Source organism: Lagopus muta, chromosome 29 (assembly GCF_023343835.1).
Source record: "Lagopus muta isolate bLagMut1 chromosome 29, bLagMut1 primary, whole genome shotgun sequence".
Taxonomy (NCBI): Eukaryota; Metazoa; Chordata; class Aves; order Galliformes; family Phasianidae; genus Lagopus; species Lagopus muta.
Window position 1 is genome coordinate 2,299,593 of NC_064461.1, and position 21,928 is coordinate 2,321,520.

Below are 21,928 nucleotides of genomic sequence, written 5' to 3' on the forward strand. Positions count from 1 at the left end.
TGGAGCTGGACCAGGGACAGACAGACAGACAGCGCTGCAGTCCCTGCAGTGCCTCCTGCCAGGAGCATCCAGGAGAGATGCGGACTCTCTGTCCCTTCAAGAGGAATTGGTTTTTTTTCAGAATTATATTTAATTTAGGTACAGGAACTGTGAAAAGGTTGAGTCGAAACAGACATCAGCAGACCGGATGCGTGGCTTCTGGTGCGTCTGCTGCCAATGAGCGTGGCTCTCCTTATCTCCTGCCTTCCCATAATTAAGTAAGACTGAACCTCCCGTTCCCTGAGAGCTCTGCAGGGCTGCTGGATGGAAAGTGCTTGAATTCAGACTCATTTCTCTGGCTTATTTCCCTGAAGCAAGGTCACTGCATCCATCCAAAAATCTTCCCGCAGTGCTGAAGAATTGATGCTTCATGTGCACGGAGCTGCTCCAGGGCTCCTGCATGAAAACAATGGGGTCAAGGCACAGGGCAGGGTTCCCACACACATCATTAGGGAGCATTTCCTTCCTAACTCAGGACCGTCAGCATTGTGGTCAGAGGGATTGGGTCCTGCAGGGGTTTCCAGTCCATCACCTTCATCCTGGCACTTAGGAAGCTGACACATTTTGCTGCTTTCAAGACAAATCCCTGCAATGCCACGGTCCTTGGGCAGTGGGGTTGCTGCGGTTCTGGAGGCGGGAGGCAGGGGTACCAACCCAGTGAGATGCCCAGGCTTCATTTAACCAGATCAGGCGGCTCGGTTTCTTACCAGCACGCTGCCAGTTGTGTACTAGCTCCTCTGCGGGGGATTAAGAGACTCTACAGCTTGCACCAGCCTTTACCAGGGGAAACCTGAGGCTTGCTTTTGCAGCCTCCCTCGTACAGCTTTGTGCTTACAGGCCAATGCAAGCACAGAAGGTTTGGTCCAAGCTCAGCACAAAGTCTTTCGGGCCCACGGGTTGGTATTTTTCCCCTTTCTCTCCATATCATGATCTCTGGGTCTTGGTACAACATGGTTGTTGTGCCAGCACCTGAGAAGGGCTTGTTCACAAAGTGCTGCAAGTGGGGCTCATGCACAGCCCTGAACCCACCAGCAGACAAGCCAGAGAATTTCTGCACCTCACACGTGACGCCTGTTGAAGCTGAGGTGTGGATTAGGAATTTCTTTTTAACTTCACTCCGGTGCTCAAATGCAACATGCTGCAATTTTTAGCCTCTGGATTTCTGCTCTTGGCTCTTCTAAGGCTTCCTGCTGTGCCAGTGGTTGCATAGGGTGTAACCAGGGGTGGACACAGGGGAATTAATTTGCCTTCTGGTGAGTGCATAGCTCTCTGATGGGGAAGCAGCAGCTCCCAGGGACTGTCTCAGCAAGGAAAGGCTGTAACTTGGGCCTGGGGCATCGTGAACCTAAACCAGGAGCCCCCAATCCTGCAGTCAACCTGAGCCCTTAGACCCCAAATGTGTCCTGAGGAGAGGTGAGGAGCCACAGCCCCATAGGGAGCACAGCTCCTCCCCACCCCGCTGACCCTTCTAGACAACAGTGCTGTAATTATCTAGAGACAAGGAAAAACACATGCTCTAATTAAACTCAATCCATCTCCTAAGCAGCAGTTTCACACTTGATATCCAGAGGCAAAATGATCCAAGGGACGAGAGGAGTGTTAAATACATAAATAAGCCAAGAGTGTTTGCTGTGCTGCTTTTGCAGTGGGAAGATATTTTGGTATTTGTCACTGAATCAACACATCATAGGGGAGCAGAGCAGCAGCATCAGGGCTGAGCGGAGCAAATGGGACATACAGCAGGAGGGACACAGGCACAAACGGAGACCTTGACCCCACACAGGGGTTGCACTGCAGAACCAGTCATCTTCATTTTACAGCGCTGTCATTGAGCGCTTCTGCTGCTGCCGTGCCTCCTGCACCCAAGGGCTGCTCCCATCCCGGGGCCACGCGCTGCATTTTGCTGTGGGGAGGCCCACGAGCTGCTCCTGAGGGACCCCGTACCAAACGCACCACTGCTGGCAGTGCAAACGGAAACAAACTGTCCTGGCACACAGACTGCACAGAGGCTGTCAAAACCACGGGTCAGGTTTGTGAGCAGCTGGTAAAGGCCGCGGTTCCTCCATTAGCCCTTGCGGTGTCACTGGGCTGAGCAGGAGCACAGCTCTCAGGCTGGCTGTGGGCAGAACGGGAATGGGGAAGGGGCCGAGGACGTGCCAGGGGGCCGTCACCATGCAGGACATCTCTGTGCACATGCCGCCCTGCAGACACAGCACAGCCACCCATCCCTGCCCATTTCATGCGCGGGTGCAGGAGCTGGACTCCCTCCTATCTCCCTTCCGTGCGAGCTGTTGATGTTTTCAGCTCTGAATCACTGTTCACATCCCATCCCAACATGAGTCACTGCCGTGGGCTGGAGCAGCCAGCTGCACCCCTGGACTTTTCCAAAGCAGCCTGAGGATTTTTGGGAGCATCCTTAGCATTCTTGGGAGCATCTTGAGGATTTTGGCTTAAATCCTCAGTTCCACCTCCTTGCACTGAGTGTGATGTCAAATGCTTTTTTTTGTTTTTTGTTTTTTCCCCCAAAGCCCCTTTTACACCACCAGGATGCAGTGAAGGGATGCGCATTAGGATCCACCCCAGCGGACCTGAATTAAAGGAGGTTAATTGTTATTGAACTGCAAATTGGTTTAAAAATGCATATATACACATACATGGGGCCTCTCCCTTGGAGATCTCCAGCCCCGTGTGGATGTGGGGCTCAGCAACAGCTCTGGGTGAGACCCTGTGCCCCTGACCTGGCACTGCTCTCATCCCCAGGGCCAGATCCCTGCTCTGCAGTGCTGTGCTGCCCACCTTCAGACACGCAGCACTCAGTGACAAAATCACACAGAATCACAGAATCACAGAATCACAGAATCACAGAATTGTAGGGGTTGGAAGGGACCTCCAGAGATCATCGTGTCCAACCCCCTGCCAAAGCAGGTTCCCTACAGCAGGTCGCACAGGTCGGCATCCAGGCAGGTCTTGAACATCTCCAGAGAAGGAGACTCCCCCACCTCCCTGGGCAGCCTGTTCCAGTGCTCCGTCACCTCACTGTAAAGAAGTTCTTGCGCATGTTTGTGCGGAACTTCCTATGCTCCAGTTTCTGGCCATTTCCCCTTGTCCTGTCTCCACTCACCACTGAAAAGAGCCCGGCCTCGCCATTCTGCCCCCCACACCTTAGATATTTATAGACCTGGATCAGGTCCCCTCTCAGTCTCCTTTTCTCCAGGCTGAACAGACCCAGTTCACTCAGCCTTTCCTCATAGCAGAGATGCTCCAGGCCCTTCACCATCTTCGTGGCCCTCCGCTGGACTCTTTCCAAGAGATCCCTGTCTTTTTTGTACTGGGAAGCCCAGAACTGGACGCAGTGCTCCAGATGAGGTCTTACCAGGGCAGAGTAGAGGGGGCACTGAAATAGGGAAGTGATAATGGAGCATACAGCACTTCCTAACGCCTCGCCAAAACTGCTGAAAACTCGTCAGAGGAAACTAGAAAAGGGAACTGAGGCACTTTGAAAACAACATCCAGCCTGGGGCCGAGCCCTGCAGATGAAGGGCTGCCCGGGTCCTGCAAGGCAGCCAGCCCTGAAGCCATCCCCACCCTGAGCTCCTGTGAGCGCAGATCTGTGCCAGCTGGTGGCTTGTTGCTGTCTGCCGTGGCAGAGAACTGCCAGTGACACGAAGCTGGGAGGGATGATTGCCACCACAGAAGGCTGTGCTGCCATCCTGCAAGACCTGGGCAGGCCAAGAATTGGGGGAGGGGGACCTGATGAGGTTCAATAAGAACAGGTGTAGGTCGTTCACCGGGGGACGGACAACCTGTACAGCAGTACAGCTGGGGGGCTTTGCTGCTGGAACGAGCTCTGCAGAAAAGGACCCGGGAGTCCCAAATGACCAACAGTTGACCAACGGACCACCAACGATTGACCATGAGACAGTAGTGTGCCCTTGTGGCAGGAAGACCAATGGGACACGGGCTGCACTGCCCAGAGTGTGGCCAGCAGACGAGGGGGCTTCTCCTCCCCTCTGGTCTGTCCTGAGGAGATCACAACTGGAGCATTGGCGCAGTGCTGGGCTCCCCAGTTCAGAGCAGGCTGGGAATGGCTTGGAGAGTCCAGCGGAAGGCTGCAGAGAGGCCAGGGGCTGGAGCACCTCCTGATGGGGACGGTCTGAGGGCCTGAGGCTGTTTGCTTGGAGGAGAGAAGGCTGAGAGGGGAGCTGAACGGTGCAGACCAATATCTGGAGGGTGGGGGCAAGGAGCACAGGGCTGGACTTGGTTTGGTGGTGCCCAGCATCAGAACAAAGTGCACTGGGTGCAGACCGGAGCCCAGGAATTTCACCTGAAGGAATTTCAGTGCTGTGAGGGTGGCAGCACCCTGTCACTGCTGCTCAGAGGTGGAAAGTCTCCCTCTCTGGAGAGACGCAAACCCACCTGGATGCCTGGATGCAGCATCCTCCATGCATTCATCTCTGTGCGGAGCGGGGAGTGCTGCACGGACGGCTGGGGCAGAGGGCTGTCACCACGAGCACCAATGGATCCCGGGAGCAGCAGTGATCAATCCATTTATCTTATCCACCTCTTCCTAACAGGGCTGTTTCTCTCTTACTGTTTTGTTGGTTTTTTTTTTTTTTCTTGTTCTTTTTTTACACATCTCTCTAAACCCATTGGTATTCCCACACTGAGAGTTCAGGACCTGCTCAAATATGGTGGAGGAGAACAAGTGGAAACGATTTTTTGTGCCATGCATTCCCTCAGTTCAGGGAAGGCCTCGACCTTCTTTTTTCTGGTCAGTGCTGGGCACAGACCCTTCCCCCCACCTTCCTTTCTTCTCCCCCTATTTCCAAATCCTCAGCCACCGCAAACCCTCCCTGTGCCATGGGCCGCTTCCCCCCGCTGCGGAAGGGGCCGGGACACGGCACCCCCGCTGCCCCACATGCAGACACAGACAGTGAGTCAGAAACAAAGAAGAAAAACCCTCGTGGGCTGCGATTCGCCCTTTCTGGTGAACTCCAGACGTCATACGCACACGGCTATAGATGGAGCTCGGGAGCCCAGGCCAGCCCAGTGCGAGCCCACGAGAGCTCCGCGATGGTGGCGGCGGCGGGGGACGCGGTGGCTGCGTGGCCGAGGACGCGTCACCGGGGCCGGCTGTAACGGGAGAGCGCCCGTGAGCCGCAAAGGGCGAGGACAGAGCGGAGGGGCCCCGTTCTCTCCCGGGGAGGAGCCCCTCGGAGCCCTCCCTGCCCTTCTCCCTCCAGCTCAGCGCCGCGAGGAACGATGAAAAAGAATAATTCGGCCAAACGGGTGAGTGGGATCGCTTCCGCTCAGGTACAGGGTGGGCCGAGGGGGCTCCGGGCGCTGTGGGGAGGGGGCTCTGCTGCTTTCCAGTTGTGCCTAACAAGCAAGAAAAAACCCAACCGGATCTCAGCAAAACACGGGCCGGCACCCACCGCCCGCAGCCTCCCGTCCCCTGGATCCAACAGCAGATGCGATGCGCAGAGCTTTCCTTTCTGATCGCAAGGAAAGGACCGAACCGAGCGGCACCATCTCTGTGCTGCCGCCTCGGCTCCGTGCCGTGTGCTGTGCCCGCAGATCCTGTCTGCGCCCGTGGGGTTAATTAACCTTAAGCATCAGCCCTGCCGCGGATGTCGCCCTTGGGGTTAATTGCCGATGAAAGGCTCAGAAATGCCGTTTTCACTGCTGCGGAAAAAATAATCCGTTAGGTAAAATCCTCCCCTGCTCTTCTTTGCATGTTGTGCAGAGCGAATGGCAGCCGGGCAGCCGTTCTTATATAACGCGCGGGGCTCCATTCCTGCCCCGTTTCCCGTTGTTCCCGTTGTTGCCCCACGGCTGCAGAGCGGATGGAGCGCAGCTCGGCGAGCAGAGGGGCAGGGAAGGAGAGCGAAGGAGAGAGGGGGAGAACGGGAAGCACGAATAACACCGTTTCCCCCCGATTTCTTCCCTTTCTCTTTGTGTTAGGGGCAACAGGATGGAAACCAGCAATCTGCGCAGCCCGAGAAGGTTGGCTGGGTGCGGAAATTCTGCGGGAAAGGCATTTTTAGGGAAATCTGGAAAAACCGTTATGTGGTGTTGAAGGGAGATCAGCTTTACATCTCGGAGAAGGAGGTAGGCTCGGTGTCGTTTTCCTCTCCCTTCCCCCTTTCCTTCCTTTGCATATGAAACGCGCGTTGAGCCCCGACCCACCGCCCCGCACTGGGGGTGGGGAGGACAGGGACCGGCTCTCCAGCCGGGGTTCGCCAGCCCCCTGTGCTCTCATGGCTTCTGTCCCCATCCCCAGTAAAGCAGGGAAATCCAGGCTCCCCCTGGAATCGTGCCCCCGCTGCTGATGGGCTGCCTGTGGGGTTTCTATGGGATTTAACAGGATGTGACTCACGGCAGCACCCGGCTGTCCTCGCACAGCCGTTCTTCTTCCTTTTCTCGGGATGCATCCATCAGGAAAGGACCCCCAGGCAGAAGTGCTCCTCCCTCCAGCCCCCCGTAGGAGCTGAGTTGTGCCCCAAGGGGGCACGGGGCTGCTTGGAGGCAGGACGGGTACATCGGGCAAAAAAGGACCCGTTTGGGTTTTGGTGGGCCCCCTCCCATGGCACCGTGGGGCTGGGGGCTGCTCAGAGCCGTGCCTGGCCCAACTTCATCCATGAGGATCTGGAGAGAGAGAGTGGTCCTGAGTGTAATTTGATTTAGAGGCTCATTGAAGAGCAGGGGGGTCAGGGGCTGTCAGAGCACAGGAATACCTGAAAAGCATCTGGGAAACTCAGTCACGTGCTGGCACTGCACAGCTCACCCCTTGCGATCCTGCTGATGGGGAATTGATGCTGCTGGCCTTCTGAGAGAGGCCAAGCCACAGGAGACTGAGGCTGCAGGCAGCTCAACCTATGATGAACCTGTAGGGAAGGGACCGTGGCCAAGCCAAGTGATGGTGGGGCTGCTCTGTGCTGTCCCACTTGGAACTGGTAGAAGGGCCCGAGAGAATCTGAGCAACGTACACTGGCTGTGGGGGCAGATGTAGGGGCTGTGGGATGTGGAACAGCGTCAGCAGAGTGTGTTGTGGTGGATGGAGAAGGCATGAAGGGCAGGACCAGAGCAGGGGCACTGCAGTCATTGCCCCATCCGGGGGAGCTGCCCTGTTCTTGGGGCAGCCGGGCCTGCAGGAGGCATGAATACAGGGATTGGTGGCAGTGGCCACGTGCTCCCCAAAAATCTGGGGGTTCTGAGTTCCAAACGGCCACTGAGCAGCCACTAAGCAGCCAGTGCCCAACACTTGGAGGTGTCCTGGGGAGTGTGTGTCTATTTCTTCATGGGGAAAAACCTGGTGTGTGCGCAGCTGAAGCGGCCCCGTGGCTCTGCGCTGTGCATATGTGTGTGAAAGGCCATAAATAACATGCAGCAGAGACTGCCTATGTCTTTATATGGAAGAATCTGTGGTGGTGTAGCGATGTGGTTGCAGAGGTAACATCTGACTGTGTGCATGTGCACCGAAGTGACTCCATATGCCTTGGGAAGGGAGAAGCGGCCCGTGCCACTGCTTCCCGAGCTGCTCTGGGCACCTGGCTGAATGGAGAACGTGTGTATGTGCACAGCAGGACGTGTGTGTGTGTGTGTGTGTGTGTGTGCACGGGTGGAGGGCACATCTGTGTGAACTTGTGCATGGGCAGAGGGCGCACGAATGTGCCTGCGTGGACATGTGTACGAGTGTGTACGAGTGTGTACGAGTGTGTACGTGCAGACGGTTCTGCTGCTTGTGCATGAACACGTTTGCATGGATACATCTGGCATGTGTGCACAGACAGGGCACATATGTGCTGTGTGTGCATGGACAGTGTGCATGTATGTCTTCATGGACATGTGTGGAGTGTGCATGGGTGTGTAGGTGTGTACACGGACAGTTGTGGTCTGTGTGCATGGACGTTTGTTGTGTATGCATAGACAGAGAGCACACATGTGGGTATGCTCATGGACACGTCTGGTGTGTGCGTGGACAAAGGGCACATGTGTGTGTCTTGCCTGGTGTGTGCCAGGTGTGTGGATGGGCAGTTCTGATGCGTGTGTGCAAACATGAGTGGGCAGACAGAGGGCACATGTATGTGTGTGCAAGGACGTGTATGGCTGTGTAGGGGTGTGCATGAACAATTCTGGTGTATCTGCATGGATGGGTGTGCTGTGTGCATGGACTGAGGGCACACATATGTGTCTGCATGCACACGTGTGGGGTATGCGTGGGCATTCCAGGAGTGTGCATGGACAGTTCTTTGCTTGTGTGGACACGCGTGGTACGTGTGCATGGATGGAGGGACACGTGTGTGTGTGCGTGTGTGTGCATGGAGGGACACGTGTGTGTGTGTGTGTGTGTGCATGGAGGGACAGACAGCACATGTATGTGTGTGCAAGGGCAGAGGGCACACGTGTGCATGGGGTGTGCATGGCCATGACACTGTATGTGCATGGACATATTTGCTTTGACTGCCCATTGCTCTGCTTTTCCAAGACTTTTTGCTCCAAGGCTGCCTGACTTCTAACAGTGAAGCAGCACAGTGAGCCACTCACACAGCAGCAGGTCCCCCTGCATAGATCTGTGCGTCCCACATCACATCCCCAGTACTGCAGTGCACTGGGATTGGCCCAGCAGAACAGGACAGAGGAGAACCTTGTAGTTCTTGACATGCCACATTGTGCCCTGTGAGAACACACAGCTGCTGCTGGGTGAGCGGTGCTCTGCTCTGCTCTCAACTTGTGGGTCACAGCCCGTGGGTTGAAGGGAATTGCACCGTGCAAACCTTGAGGAGCTGCGAGCAGAAATCTCTGAAGAAGTAGAATCCACCGGTGTCTGCAGCGTGAGCACAGAACACATCTCTACTCCAGCAAAAGACCAAAGCACTCCGCCATAAATTGTATTTGCTCCATCAAAACCCTTGGAGTGCAGTGGATGTAGATGGAGTTCCTACATTTAACCTTGGTGCTCCCATCAGCTCCTCTTGGGCTCAGGGCATGTGGGGAGTGGGGAAAGCAAGCTGTGAGCATCAGGTTCTCCGCAGGAGCTCGAAAGTCCCAGAGGCAGGCTGAGTCCTATGGGCTGGGTCACAGTGCAAATCTTGCTGCACTTGCATGGTACCTGCTGAGCATCCCAGCTTTTCCATCTGAGATCTGTGCTTGGCTCCAGTTTGTTCATTTCAGTTGGGAGAAGATGGACTGCATGATTTTGTCTCCTTGGCAGAAAGCAAGTCTGGAAGGAGAGTAAATACTTTTTATTGTATGATAGTCCTGGAGAATGCAGGCAGGGCTTAGGGCTGTGCTCTCACAAAGGGCATCAGTGCAACCCGACTCAGTACCCTTCCCCTTCCCTTCCCTTCCCTTCCCTTCCCTTCCCTTCCCTTCCCTTCCCTTCCCTTCCCTTCCCTTCCCTTCCCTTCCCTTCCCTTCCCTTCCCTTCCCTTCCCTTCCCTTCCCTTCCCTTCCCTTCCCTTCCCTTCCCTTCCCTTCCCTTCCCTTCCCTTCCCTTCCCTTCCCTTCCCTTCCCTTCCCTTCCCTTCCCTTCCCTTCCCTTCCCTTCCCTTCCCTTCCCTTCCCACACCAGACTGGGGCTGTGGGGCCATGTCTCTGTACAGAGGTCTGTGCCCCTGCTGCAGGCCAAACCCTGTGAACTTCTGCAAAAACCCCCTTCATTATTCAGCATTTGGTCACCAGCCAAAAAAAGCCTCGGAGCAGCAAACTGCTCTCTGTCGAGCAAAACCTCCTCGGTGTCATTCTTGCATTCCTCCCCTTCTGCTCTCCTCCATCCTGCCTCCTTCCCCCCTGCACATTTCTGTTGGTGGTTGTGATGCTCCCAGCGCTGGTGTTGCTTCCTGCCAGGAAGCCCAGCACTGTCCAGACAGCACGAACAGCACTGTGAAAATTACATTTTAATGAGGAAACGCTTCTCAGGGCTTCCTTAAGCCCTGGCTTGTTTGCTACCAACAGCGTCAGCTCAATTAGCACAAGAGCACTTGAAAAGTAGTCTGTTCTGCTGCTTGTGCAGTGCTGCACCAGTGAGCAATGCTTGGCAGGCCTGGAGCAGCTGTGCATGTGTGTGTGTGTGTTTGTATGTAAGTGTGTGTGTTTGTTCGTATGTAAGTCTGTGTGTGCACGTGTGTATGTGTGTGTGTGCATGTATATGTGTGCATGGCTGTGTATGCTTGTGTGTGTATGTGTGTGCATGTACACATATGTGCATGTTTGCGTGCCTTTGTGTATTTACGTGTGCATATGCATGGATGTGTGCACATGTGTGCATGTGTGTATTTGTGTGTGTGCATCTGCATGTGAGCGTGTGTGCATGTGTGCACGTGGCCTTATGTTGTTCTGTGGGAGGTTGTGGTCGGACAGGAGGGAGCATTTCTTTGCTGAAGGGCTGTGAAGCACTGGGAGTGCTGCCCAGGAGAGAAATGGAGCTGCCATCTCCGGGGGGAACTGAAGAGACACGTGGATGTGGTGCTTATGGACATGGTTCAGGGTTGGCAGTGCTGGGACAGTGGTTGCACTTGGTGGTTTCAGAGTTCTTTTCCAACCATAATGATTCAGTCTATGAGTGTGTGTGTGCACAGCACCACCTGGGGCTCCCATGCGTGGTCCATATGTGCAGTGCATCCTGCACAGATCCTGCCTGTAGGGAGGCTGCACAGCACGACATGCAGCAAGCAGCAGCGCTTAGCCATCTCGCGCACACGGCTCCCCTGATCTTAGCTACAGTGCGTGGAAATGTCTGTCCTCTGCTGTGTGGTGGAGCTGCTGAGGAAGTGAAACTTTGGTCCGAGCTGGAGAGGAGAGGGCTGCCTGCTGCTGGCTGCAGCACTGCTGTGCTCTGCTGCTCAGTTTGGTCTCTGGTTGCGCCTGGAGCCACGTGGTCACCTCTTGGGTGTCTGGTGGACGCGCCACACTCGGTGCCTTGTGATTTCCTGCAGCCTTCTGTGTGGGTTCTGAGCACAACTCAGCGCGGCCCTGCTCTAAACAAATCCTCCAAACAAACCCAAAGGAAGGCAAACCTGAGGTCCTCTCCTCAGCTTTCAGAGCTGGAGAAATGTTAATTGCCCATGGTATCACCCAGGGGTTACGTTAACTACTTCAAGCCACGCTCAGGGGATGAAGGATAGATGTCACATCTATGCATGGAGTCATAGAATCATTTGTTGGAAGGGAAGCTTTAAAGGTCATCTTGTCCAACTCCCCTGAAATGAATGTGTGCCCCAGCCCCAAAACAGCAGTGAGGGGCTGAGCCTGCCCCTAATGACAGCCCAACACCATCCCTGTAGTGCACGTGGATGTGGTTTGTGCCCAGTTCTCTGAGGTCTTAGCATCTCTATGGACACGTGGGCAGTTTGATGGAGAGATGTTCTGCACCTCATGCAGGGCTGGGGAAGCTGGAGGTGCTCCTCCTGCAGAATGGCTGCTCCCAGGGACGAGGCTTTGGGCTCCCTGCAATCACGGCGTGGGCTCAGTGTGTGAGATAGGAGGGCTGGGGAGTCCCACTGACCTACATCTGTGAACATCTGGAGCGAGGACTGCTCACAGCTGGGCTCAGGGGATCGGCTCCTCCTGCCCTGCAGACAGGCAGAGCTAAATTCGGCCCAGATTCTTGGAAAGAGGTGGATTGCAGGATGGCACTGCAGCAAGAGGAAAGCTGATTAGAGATACTCGGGGAGGACAGACAGATATGTATGGTGTGCTGCTCATAAAAGCCTATACACAGATTTCTGCTTTGAGCAGCAGTCAGAGTTTGCTTGCAGGCTTTGGGGCTGCACCCAGTGCTTGGGGACAACCTGGGGACCGATGCAACCACAGCCACTGAGCACGGCCATATGGCTCATCTCAGTTGGTTACAGCATTTTTGCCAGCCTCATTGTTTACACTGACTGAAAAATCATGGAACATTCCTTCCCCGTCCCTGAAAACAAGGGCTGAAATATATACCAAAAGTGATGGAGTCCCTCCAAGGAATCACCCACCCCCAAAAGCAGCTGTCAGGCTCCAGCAATACCATGGGGCTAAAAATAGGAAGCACTAATCTCTGTCCCTCCAGTGTTTGGAGTGCTGTCCCAGCAAAGCAGTGAGTGCTGTGGAACTGCCTCGTGCACTGAGCAGCTGGAGATCCTCCCTGTAGGCAGCTCCTGTCCTCGCTGCTCGCACCAGTTCTGCTCTGTGGGGGGTGCGCAGGCACAGGGGCAGCACAGCCTCCACTTTGACGGTGGCAGAGGTGGTTTGCTGATTTGCTGGGGGTCCCAAAGAAATTCTGGAGAACAGCAGGAGCCAACCTTGGGGACCACAGTTTTCATTGTCCTTGTAAATACAACTCCTTCGTGCTCAGGAAGGCAAAGCTATCATGTGGGAAAGCTCTGTTTCTCCTCCAAGTCCAAGCAGAGCACCACCAAATAGTGCTGCCTGTGTACTCGTGCCCTAGATGGATGATTCTTGCATCTCAGCACTTGCTCTGGGTGTGCATTATGCACCCAGGCACCCGCACCATTTGCACCTGCGCCTGCTGACACCCACACAGTTCTCATTTCTTGTTATTTTGCAGGTAAAAGATGAAAAAAACGTGCAGGAAACGTTCGACCTGAGTGATTATGAGAAGTGCGAGGAGCTCAGGAAGTCCAAAAGCAGAAGCAAAAAGAACCACAGCAAATTTACCCTAGCTCACTCCAGGCAGCCTGGAAACATGGTAGGCAATCACACAGAAGGCCATCAGCCCCAGTTTGCTGCAGCTTCTGTGGATGGCACCGGGCAGTGAGAGCAGTGCAGGAGTACAGAGTGAGCTCCTGGTTTAACACAGCCCAGTCCTCACCTAGGGACTGCTAGCAGCAGTGAGAGCTGCAGGGAGGAGCGAGATCCCCGCTGCTGTAGGGCTGCTGTGCCCAGTGTGGCTGAGCATGCAGCTCTGGGTCCAAGCACTGACTTTGGGAAAGCAGAGATCAGGACATCTGCCACGAGATGGGACGGAGCTGTTGCACCCGACAGCTGCTGTTCTGCTGACTGCACTCTTTATACCCTGGGGGGCTGAGGAAGGCAGGGATGCTGATGCTGCATGCCTGGATTTGGGCAAAGAGCTGCAGGGAATTTTTTCCAAGAGCACTGGAAAGCAAAATGGTGCCCAAATGGGGCACAGCTGTCAGGATGCAGGAGCCCCAGCGGCCTCAGCTCCTCGCAGACAGAGGCAATCTCCATCTCACACCGTCTCTGGCACAAATGCACCCATGCACAGCCCTACACGTGCTCTGGGTTTGCAGTCCTCGTGCTGCTATTCCAGTGCAGTGGGCTTGTCCACCTCACACTGTGCTAAAGAGTGTATAACAGTGTGCTGTGCAGGAAGAAAGGAGAAGGGGAAAATGGAAGGTAGCCGCGCTGTCCTCCAGCAGCTTCAGCAGTGGAGACAATCAAACAAAGGGTTGGAAGCCAGAACTCATTTTTGCTGAATATCTAGCTTATGAAACTAAGGCTGTGGATCCCCTATAGAAGCCATATTTTCAAAATTGCTCAGCCGTCAGCATGCACCTAAAATTGGGGGTGGCAGCAGATAGGTGGCACAGAGCAGCAGAAGCACGCGGTGGCCGAATGACCCTGGGTGGGGGGCAGCATCTGCACAGTGTGAGCACTGACCTCAGTTCCCTCCTTTTAGGCACCAAATCTCATCTTCCTGGCCGTGAGTCCAGAAGAGAAAGAGTCCTGGATTAATGCCCTCAACTCCGCCATCACTCGTGCTAAGAACCGCATCTTAGATGAGGTGAGCAGGGCACTGGGCCTGGCCTTTAATCCTGCATGAAACTTTCAGATCTCTGCAGCCCCAAACCCCTTTAGGGTGGGCTCTTCGGACCTCTGGGGCAATTTGAACCCCCAGACCTGAATTAATGGTTGAGAACTGGTGGTGTGTCTAGTGCTGCCTTGCAGGGCTGCGGCACCGTGCTGGAATCAGAGCGAGCCTCCTGGTTTAACATACCCAAATCTCCAGCTTCCCATGCTTTGGGGGGTTTCCTTCCATCCTTGGAGCTCAGCATGTTGTGTGCTCATGTTTGCAAAGGAGCTTTAAGCTGTGGAACTGAATTAAGGAATGAACTGAAAACCAAAATAGCCCTGTGCTATCTTCAGCCTAATGACATGGCACCATCTGTCACCCCCGCCCAGCCCATCCTCATCCCTCGCAGCCCTCCTCTCTGCTGCCAGAGCTGCAGTTTGGAAGTGTTGCAGCATTTCGCTGCTGTCTTGCATTCATGCTTCACACCAGCTACTTTTGATCTCAGATCCATCTCCTGCACACTCAGCTTGTTGCAATACAGGCAGCCCAGTGCTCTTGGTTCTTGTGGACAGCAACACAAATTTCTGCAGAGGAAGAACTGAGGGCATGGCACAAGGAGAGCTTTACAGCAGCAAGTAGCACATCAAAACAATGGGATGGACTGCTTGGAGGAGAAGTAGGAGCAGAAAATGTTTACAAATAGATCCAACAGATAATAATAAGGAATGACTCCAGCAGATCCAAAGGGATGGAGCAAGGAGCTCTGATGTGGGTTGAGTCCCCACACCCCAGTGCAGGTCTCCTTGCAAAGGATCACACTGCATGCATCCCATGGATCCCAACCCCACGGGCTGAAATACTGGAAAACCGCAAACTAAATCTGAGTGTGGGAGGTGGTCTTTGCAAGGCAGGATTCTAGCCAGCAGCCTTCGGGGCAAGAGCCTGGCCCATCGGCATGTGGAGAAGCTCTGCGTACAGCCAGGTCACAGGGAGGGGGAATCCTGGGTAGGTAAGTCATGCTTTGTCACCCCTTCAGGTCACTGTCGAAGAGGACAGCTACCTCGCCCACCCAACGCGGGACAGAGCAAAAATCCAGCACTCCAGACGCCCTCCGACACGGGGACACCTGATGGCTGTGGTATGTGTGGCAAACACCAGGTACCTGTTTGGGTAAAATTTCCTTTATCTGCTTCATGTGTCAGGAGGACCCAGTGCTTGAGCTCTGGCCATATCCTAAGAAGTAGGGCTCTCCTGGGCCATCAGACCTTTGTTCTTGTATTGTGCAAAGTGACAGATTGAAGCAAGCTTTCCTGATGCTGAAAATGAAATGCTCCTTCAGTGTCCTGATGCTGAATGGCCTGACAGCTGGGAACTTGGCACAGCTCATAGAACCACGGAATGGGTGGGGTGAAAGGGACATTAATGATCATAGAACCATGGAGTCACAACATGGTTGTGTTGGAAGGGACATTAATGATCATAGAACCATAGAACCAAGCAATCACACACACGATTGGCTTGGAATGGTCCTTACAGATTGCAGAACCACAGAATCACAGCAGCATTGGGTTGGAAGGGACCAGACAGCCCCTCAGCTGCCAGTACCTCAAACCCAGCCTATCTGCAGCTCAGCTACGCTTTCTTTTATTCCTAGCCCAGATTTCCAGCCAGGTGATGCACGTCTCAGGCGTGGGCCTGCTCCTAACGCAGCTCTTTGCCTCCCCAGGCATCTACCTCAACCTCTGATGGCATGCTGACTCTCGACCTGATCCAGGAGGAGGACGCCTCGCCGGAGGAGCACAGCACCTGCGAGGAGAGCTTCCGCGTGGACCTGGACAAGTCAGTGGCACAGCTGGCGGCCGGCCGGCGCCGCTCGGAGTCAGAGAACGTCAAAGCACCGGAGAAGGGCCGCACCGGCAGCCTGCCGCAACACGAGGTCACCTCCTGGGACAGACCCGCGCAGCGCAAAGACTCCTTGGACAAAGGGACCGTGTACACCCCGCAGGTCCCCAAAAAGCTGTCGCACTCAGAAAAGAATAAATGTGCCTCCATGGAAGAGATCCTGTCGCGGCGGGACTCGGCGCACCGTGCGGCGCTCAGGAGGGGCCTCGAGGCTCACTGCACCGCGGCGGAGCCGGAGCAGCTGTCCCGGCTGCAGGAACTGGTTGCACTGAAACTGGAAAAAACTCAGGAACTGCTGACAGAGGTGAAGGGCTACGGGGAAGGCAAGAGGAAGGCGAAAGACTGCACCGCCGGCACCACCACCTCCTCCTCCTCCTCCTCCTCCCGGTCGGACTGCGAGCGGATCCTGCAGGAATCGGAGCGGCTGCTGGGTGAAGCCTCCTCCACCTGGAGCCAGGCCCGGCGTGTGCTGCAGGAGGTCCGCGAGCTGCGGGATCTGTACCGACAGATTGAGCTGCAGCAGGTGGACTGCAACCCCAAACAGAGCTCACAGTACAGGAAGAGCATGATGTGAAGGCAAGCCTGGGGACAGGGGAGCGGGAGGGCTGTGCTTGGGCTTTTTTATTATCATAATTATATACAGTGTTCAAATGAGTGAAAAGGTGCCTGGTATCCGGATTTGCTTCTCAGAGCTTGAAACCTTCCTTCCCTCCATCACCCTGCGTGTTCCACTAAACCCACTGCAGTTCACACCTCCGTTTCACACTGCAGCCCCAGAAAGCACCGTGCCCTCCCTGTGCCCTGCATGCCCCGAGCAGCCACGCACCACGCTGGGGACAGCACGAGCCCTGGCTTTGCTGCTCTAGATCTGAGCTGTCCCCTGCGTCCTAGCTCCTTTGCCAGGAGCCTTGTCTCGCTCTTGGGAATAAACAACTAAAAATACAAACAGGTTTCCGTCCCAGCGACGCTTGCAAGTCCCCATGATCCAGGAATTGCCTTGGAGGTGCTTGGGAGCTCGGTCTGACCTCAGGTTTCTGCAGTGGCTCTTGGAGAGTGTTTCCAGCAGGAGGGCAGCAGGGATTCAACCCCAGCTCCAGCCTGCACTGCCAAACCCAACCTGGCAGCTCCACGTCTTCCATTCTGTGCAAATAGAGGATGAAAGCCTTGAACCTATCTGTTGGTGGGGTTGTTTTGGGGCTTTTTTTTTCCACTTAAATTTCTTTTTTATTATTATTGTTTTTTGCCCCTTTGGGGAAATGGAAAAATCAGGGTTGCCTATAGGCAGCGGCTGGGTGTTGAGACGTCTCAGAGGCTTTCAAGTACACCAGTGTGGTATCATCCAATTGTTACTTTTTTTATTAAGAAACTTAATTCCCTTGCAAATAATCCATGGCAGTATTAAAACCAACAGAGTTATTTCCTGGTCGCAGGTGGTGGTGTCTGTTTTCTTTGAATGGTGGCTGTCCTGTTGGCTGCACTGCTACCCAGCGCTGTGCTGCAAGGAATGCAGTTCTGTTTGCTTTCAATTAGCCCTCCCCCGACTTTCCTGCTGGAATTAACCATTAAAGTGCTGCTGTTGGCACCGGGTTGCTGAAGACTTCATTAAATGCAAACTTCCAGCCTGCCCTTTTCACCACTCCTGGCTCTGGTGTGGCTCATTGCCCACTTTAAGGGACAGTGTTGAAGGGGCAGCACTCATTCATTCAAGCTCTGTTGCAGAGCTGCTACAGTGCAGGGGAACACATTTCACCCACCCAGCACTTCTTTTATTTTCTTCCTTGTTACCTTTTCTGTCTGCCTGGGTGCACCAGAGGAAAAAACATAATCCCTCAAAGAGATTAAGGGAGAATGCATGTGAGCCACTCTGATAAAACCCTTCCCAGACAGCTCTTTGATCGGGAGAACAAGAAAAATATGCAAATTCCAGGTGTGACACTGCATTAAAATTAGCCGCGTTTTCAAAGTAGTCTGAAACCTGGGGTCTGATTTGTGCTCCTAGGGGTGGGAATGGCCCCCAGGCGTGACGCACCAGCTTGATGTCGCTGTGTGAGCATGGAAGCACACCTGGCTCTGAGCGTGCGGGGCCCATGGACCCCAACCAAAAACCAAGCGGTTTTAAATGGTGAGAATAAAAACGGGCTGCTGAACAGTCAGAGCAGGGATTGGCCATCGGGCAGTCATCCAGAGCAGAATTTTTTTTAAGTAACCGAAGTTTCCTGTATTACTGTGCTCCTTCAACCAGGTTTTGGGACTGAATCCCATGTAATGAGACCTGGGATCTGGGCACAGCATTGCCATCCCTCGGGCTCTGAGACAAGGCATCAAGCAGCAGGGCAGGAGCGTGGGGGGTCCGACCCTTCGGAGCAACCTGTGCAAGCCCTTTTTCTTGCATTAAGGAACTTCAGAGGAAGTGATGGGGCTGAGAGAAGATGCACAGATTTACCTGCCAGAATGCAATCCCAGCTGAACACGCATGGTACATTGTGCTGGGATGGACACAACTTGATTTAGGGTGATTTTCCATGTGTGCAGCATAATGTCCCATCTTCATATTGGTCTCTCCCTCCCTTTCATCACTGTTGAGCAGGTCTTAGGAAGGTTCAGAATTTCCAAAGCTGACTGGCAACTGTCTCTCATAATATGTTCCTGATAGCGAGCATCATTTCTGCGGGGCAGAACGTACTGGGAGGGGAAAACTGTGCTCTTCACAAAAATACCTATAAAGTTATCCATAAATTAGCAACCCCTGGCTGAACACACTGAGCAAACAGAAAGGATAGAAAGATAACTAGATGATACAAATGAAAGGTTCTTTCCAACCAAAGCCATTCTGATTCTGTGATCTCCCACCTCTTCTCCCAGGTGGGCTGTTGTTCTGCCCTCTTTTTATGTTTTTATGTTAAAAATTATTTCAAATTTTTCAAATCCCCCCATCCATCCGACTTCTGGGATTAGAGCTGAAAAGCCAATTATGAGCAAGAATGGCAGGTGCATGGAAAACCGTGATGCCAGCCATCAGGTGCCACTGCACAAGCTCAGCAAATGGGGCCAGGGGCTCCCAGAGTGGGAGTCAGCCCTGTGCCATTCTCTGTTCTGCCATGGAAAGGCAGAGGAGCTGGACACCGTAGTTCAGGACCTCACTTTCTTACTGAGTCACGTTGGAAAAGACTGGGTAGAAATTCTGTTGTTTTTTTCTTCTTTGGAAAAAAGAAAAAAAAACAAAACAAAACTATAATAAACCTCTGCAAAGGATTCCAGCAGTTTTGGAGTTGGAATGTGCAGGAGGACGCTCAGCACAGTGACTTTGAGCCCAACCCAGCAGATGCGCAGGAAGGTGAAGCCCTGCACACCGGGAACCTCTTCATCATCTCCAGGACACAAAGCCTGATGTCTTCAAACCCCATCAGCGCTTCTGCTTTTTTCATGAATGGCATCAGGCAGCAATTTTTTAGGAAGGCCGTGTTTTACTACATGAGTTTTACCACAAGACAGCAGATGAGTGGCAGAGCCTACCTGGAAGCCAAGAGCTTTTGTGTTTTGCTTTCATCCCTGTGGTGGCCGCATCTGCCCGCAATGCTGCGTTGCACATTTGGAGGAATCGGGGAAAATTCGCAAGGGAAGGAGGCAGGAAAATCCTCAGTTATTTACTGGTGTGGAGCAGCACTGGGGTCTCAAAGGAACTTCTGGAAAAAAGCAAGAAAGGCACCTGTCTGCTCCTCCTCCCGCTGCTGCTGTGTCTGCCACCGCTCCCTTTGCTGCCAGACTCCAGAGCTATTGAAGACTTCTCCAAATCCCCTTCCTCAGATCTGCATTCCCTTCTTTATGCACAGCTGCATTGTAATGAGGAAGCTGCCCTTGATCCAGCTGTGCGATGTTTGTAAACCAGCTTGCACCTACTTACTGTCTTTTGCAATACGAAACAGCTTTCCTTGATTCTGTGGTAGGGAAATATTTCCCTGCTCCCCTCTTCAGTCTCTCTCGTCCCTCCAAAAATAAACTATAAAAAGGCAGAAAGCCTCCCATAGAGCAATCTTCATCCCAGCTTGTATTTCTGGGGCTTTCCTCTCGCCTTCACATCCAGCTCCTGATCTCAGAAGACTTCCTCTTCCCAACCCAGCTGCCCTTCACTGCCCATCCGCCAGCACGGCATTCCCCTTGGCTGGGGCGTAGTGCCCAGGGCCCCTGCCCTGAATGAGCAGAGGTTTCAGAGGGCTGGGAGCTGTTTGCACCCAAGCCACAAGAACCTGAAGCGAACCAAAGGCGCAGGGAGGAACAAAGCAGGGACTTAAAGCTGCCTCTCACTGCAGCTCACCCCACAACCAACTGCCAGCCTTCTGGCAAAGCAAAGGATCTCAGGGACTCAAGAGTTTTAGTTATTTGCTAGAAGGTTGGTTTGGTCTGAAGGCAGTGCAGACATCTGAAGGATGCCATGACACTTGCTGAAGAGCTTGGGGGGCAGTAGCAAGGCTACCCGAGATCAACCTTCATGTCTACCTTGCTGCATGAGAAGGGAGCATTCTCCTCTTCATTTTCTGCATCCAATACTCAAAGGGATCAAATACTGTGCAAACTAGGACAACAAATGGAAAGCTGGCCCTTGCCGTAATGAATTTTCATGCCTAATGAATCATATGGGTTCTTCCTCTACAGTCAGAGCAAAATACGTTTCCAAAAAATCCCAGGAGGGAATTTAAGGAATTGGGTCCTGTCTTCCCCAAGAACATATCAGTGGTTTAGGAATGAAAATGCCTTTGTGTGGGGTGATGGGGCAGGATTCATTTTGCCTGCTATTCGTCCTTTCCCTGCCCAAAGCTGGTACCTTCATAGACATTAACCACTTCAGATGCGTAGCAGGGGGTGGATGAATCACCTTCTGGAGGTACTGATTTCTTTCCTTTACTGTATGCAAGCCCAGACAGAGAAAGCTGAAGGAACCGATTCCCACCTGTAAGCAAAATGCCATGTTGTGTCTCTAACTCCACGGACAGCCTTCGTTTCCACATATGTTGTACAAAGGGGCTTTGAAGGTGCTATTTTTTGCTGCAACTGCTCAATGAATATTTACAAACAAGATACTGGTTTTGTTGTTGCTTGATCTATTCTTTTCTTCTTTGAATTGTATTTCAGTTTCTCCTTTCTTCTTCTTGAAAAGGGGATTCGGGAGGGGGGAGCGGAATGGGTTGTATCAGAAAAAAACTGCACTGATTTTTATGTGAAAGGAACCTTCCATATGTACAGACTCTGGGACATTGTTCCAGTCTGCTGCAGCTCTGTTTACTTTGATTGATTTTAAGGCTGTGATGAAAAGAATTTTTTAAATTAAAGGAAAATAAAATAATAATAAAAAAAGTCTTTCTTAATGGGTCTTGCATAACTAGAATGAAGTGTTATTTCCTGGACTGATATCAAGCACTGCTTCATGTTGATGAATGGCATGTATTAAATAGAGGAAGATGGCATGGAGCTGCTGCAGTGGTCCAGAGGAGGCTGTGGGGATGCTCCAGGAGCATGCAGCTCATTGCACACACTGATGCAGAACCACCAGGTGCACCTTTGTGAGCTCAAGGCACGGATGTTGTGCAGCTCTTTGCATTACATAGCTCCCTCCTACATGTCCTTTAAATATCCAGTAACACTCTGCAGTATGAAAGGGAAATGTTTTGTTGCTTTTGCTGCTTGCAGATCCCAATATCTGCTCTCACACAGAGCACAAATTTCACGCCCCAGAGGCACCCAGAGCTACCCAGAGCCCTTCATGTGCCCAGGGGCTCAGACAATCCGCACAGCAGGCTTAAGGCAGATGGACTTGATGAAGTCCACAGGCCTCCTTCCCTTCCCTTCCCTTCCCTTCCCTTCCCTTCCCTTCCCTTCCCTTCCCTTCCCTTCCCTTCCCTTCCCTTCCCTTCCCTTCCCTTCCCTTCCCTTCCCTTCCCTTCCCTTCCCTTCCCTTCCCTTCCCTTCCCTTCCCTTCCCTTCCCTTCCCTTCCCTTCCCTTCCCTTCCCTTCCCTTCCCTTCCCTTCCCTTCCCTTCCCTTCCCTTCCCTTCCCTTCCCTTCCCTTCCCTTCCCTTCCCTTCCCTTCCCTTCCCTTCCCTTCCCTTCCCTTCCCTTCCCCTCCTTTCTCATCTTTGGGGCTTGATTCCAAACTTCACGCCTCATCACAGTTCTGAGAAAGGACACCACCAGTGTTGATGAAAATCATTGTAGTGCTGGCTGTTGATAACCAAAG

The 21,928-nt window shown here is 53.3% G+C and overlaps 2 protein-coding genes across 4 annotated transcripts in view; one reads left to right on the forward strand and one right to left on the reverse strand.

The window, feature by feature from the left end:
* SV2A (synaptic vesicle glycoprotein 2A) overlaps nucleotides 1-21,928 on the reverse strand; it is a 234,886-nt gene that overhangs the window by 145,866 nt on the left and 67,092 nt on the right.
* PLEKHO1 (pleckstrin homology domain containing O1) lies at nucleotides 4,954-20,740 on the forward strand. Of its 3 annotated transcripts, none has more exons than XM_048928961.1 (6): nucleotides 4,954-5,328; nucleotides 6,013-6,150; nucleotides 12,590-12,730; nucleotides 13,685-13,789; nucleotides 14,835-14,936; nucleotides 15,525-20,740. In XM_048928961.1, the coding sequence occupies exons 1-6, from the start codon at nucleotides 5,302-5,304 to the stop codon at nucleotides 16,272-16,274; spliced, it is 1,263 nt and encodes a 420-aa protein (XP_048784918.1). In that variant the 5' UTR covers nucleotides 4,954-5,301; the 3' UTR covers nucleotides 16,275-20,740. The 3 variants fall into 3 exon arrangements, with proteins under 3 accessions (XP_048784918.1, XP_048784917.1, XP_048784920.1); XM_048928960.1 differs by having other exon boundaries at nucleotides 4,955-5,328; nucleotides 6,004-6,150; XM_048928963.1 differs by lacking the exons at nucleotides 4,954-5,328; nucleotides 6,013-6,150; nucleotides 12,590-12,730; nucleotides 13,685-13,789 and having other exon boundaries at nucleotides 14,857-14,956.

Excerpts from the sequence above, each read along its gene's own strand:
- PLEKHO1 (XM_048928960.1), top strand. The coding sequence starts at position 5,302 with ATGAAAAAGAATAATTCGGCCAAACGG. Across the intron at positions 6,151-12,589 it reads TTTACATCTCGGAGAAGGAG|GTAAAAGATGAAAAAAACGT; the intron begins GTAGGCTCGGTG and ends GTTATTTTGCAG. Across the intron at positions 12,731-13,684 it reads CCAGGCAGCCTGGAAACATG|GCACCAAATCTCATCTTCCT; the intron begins GTAGGCAATCAC and ends CCCTCCTTTTAG.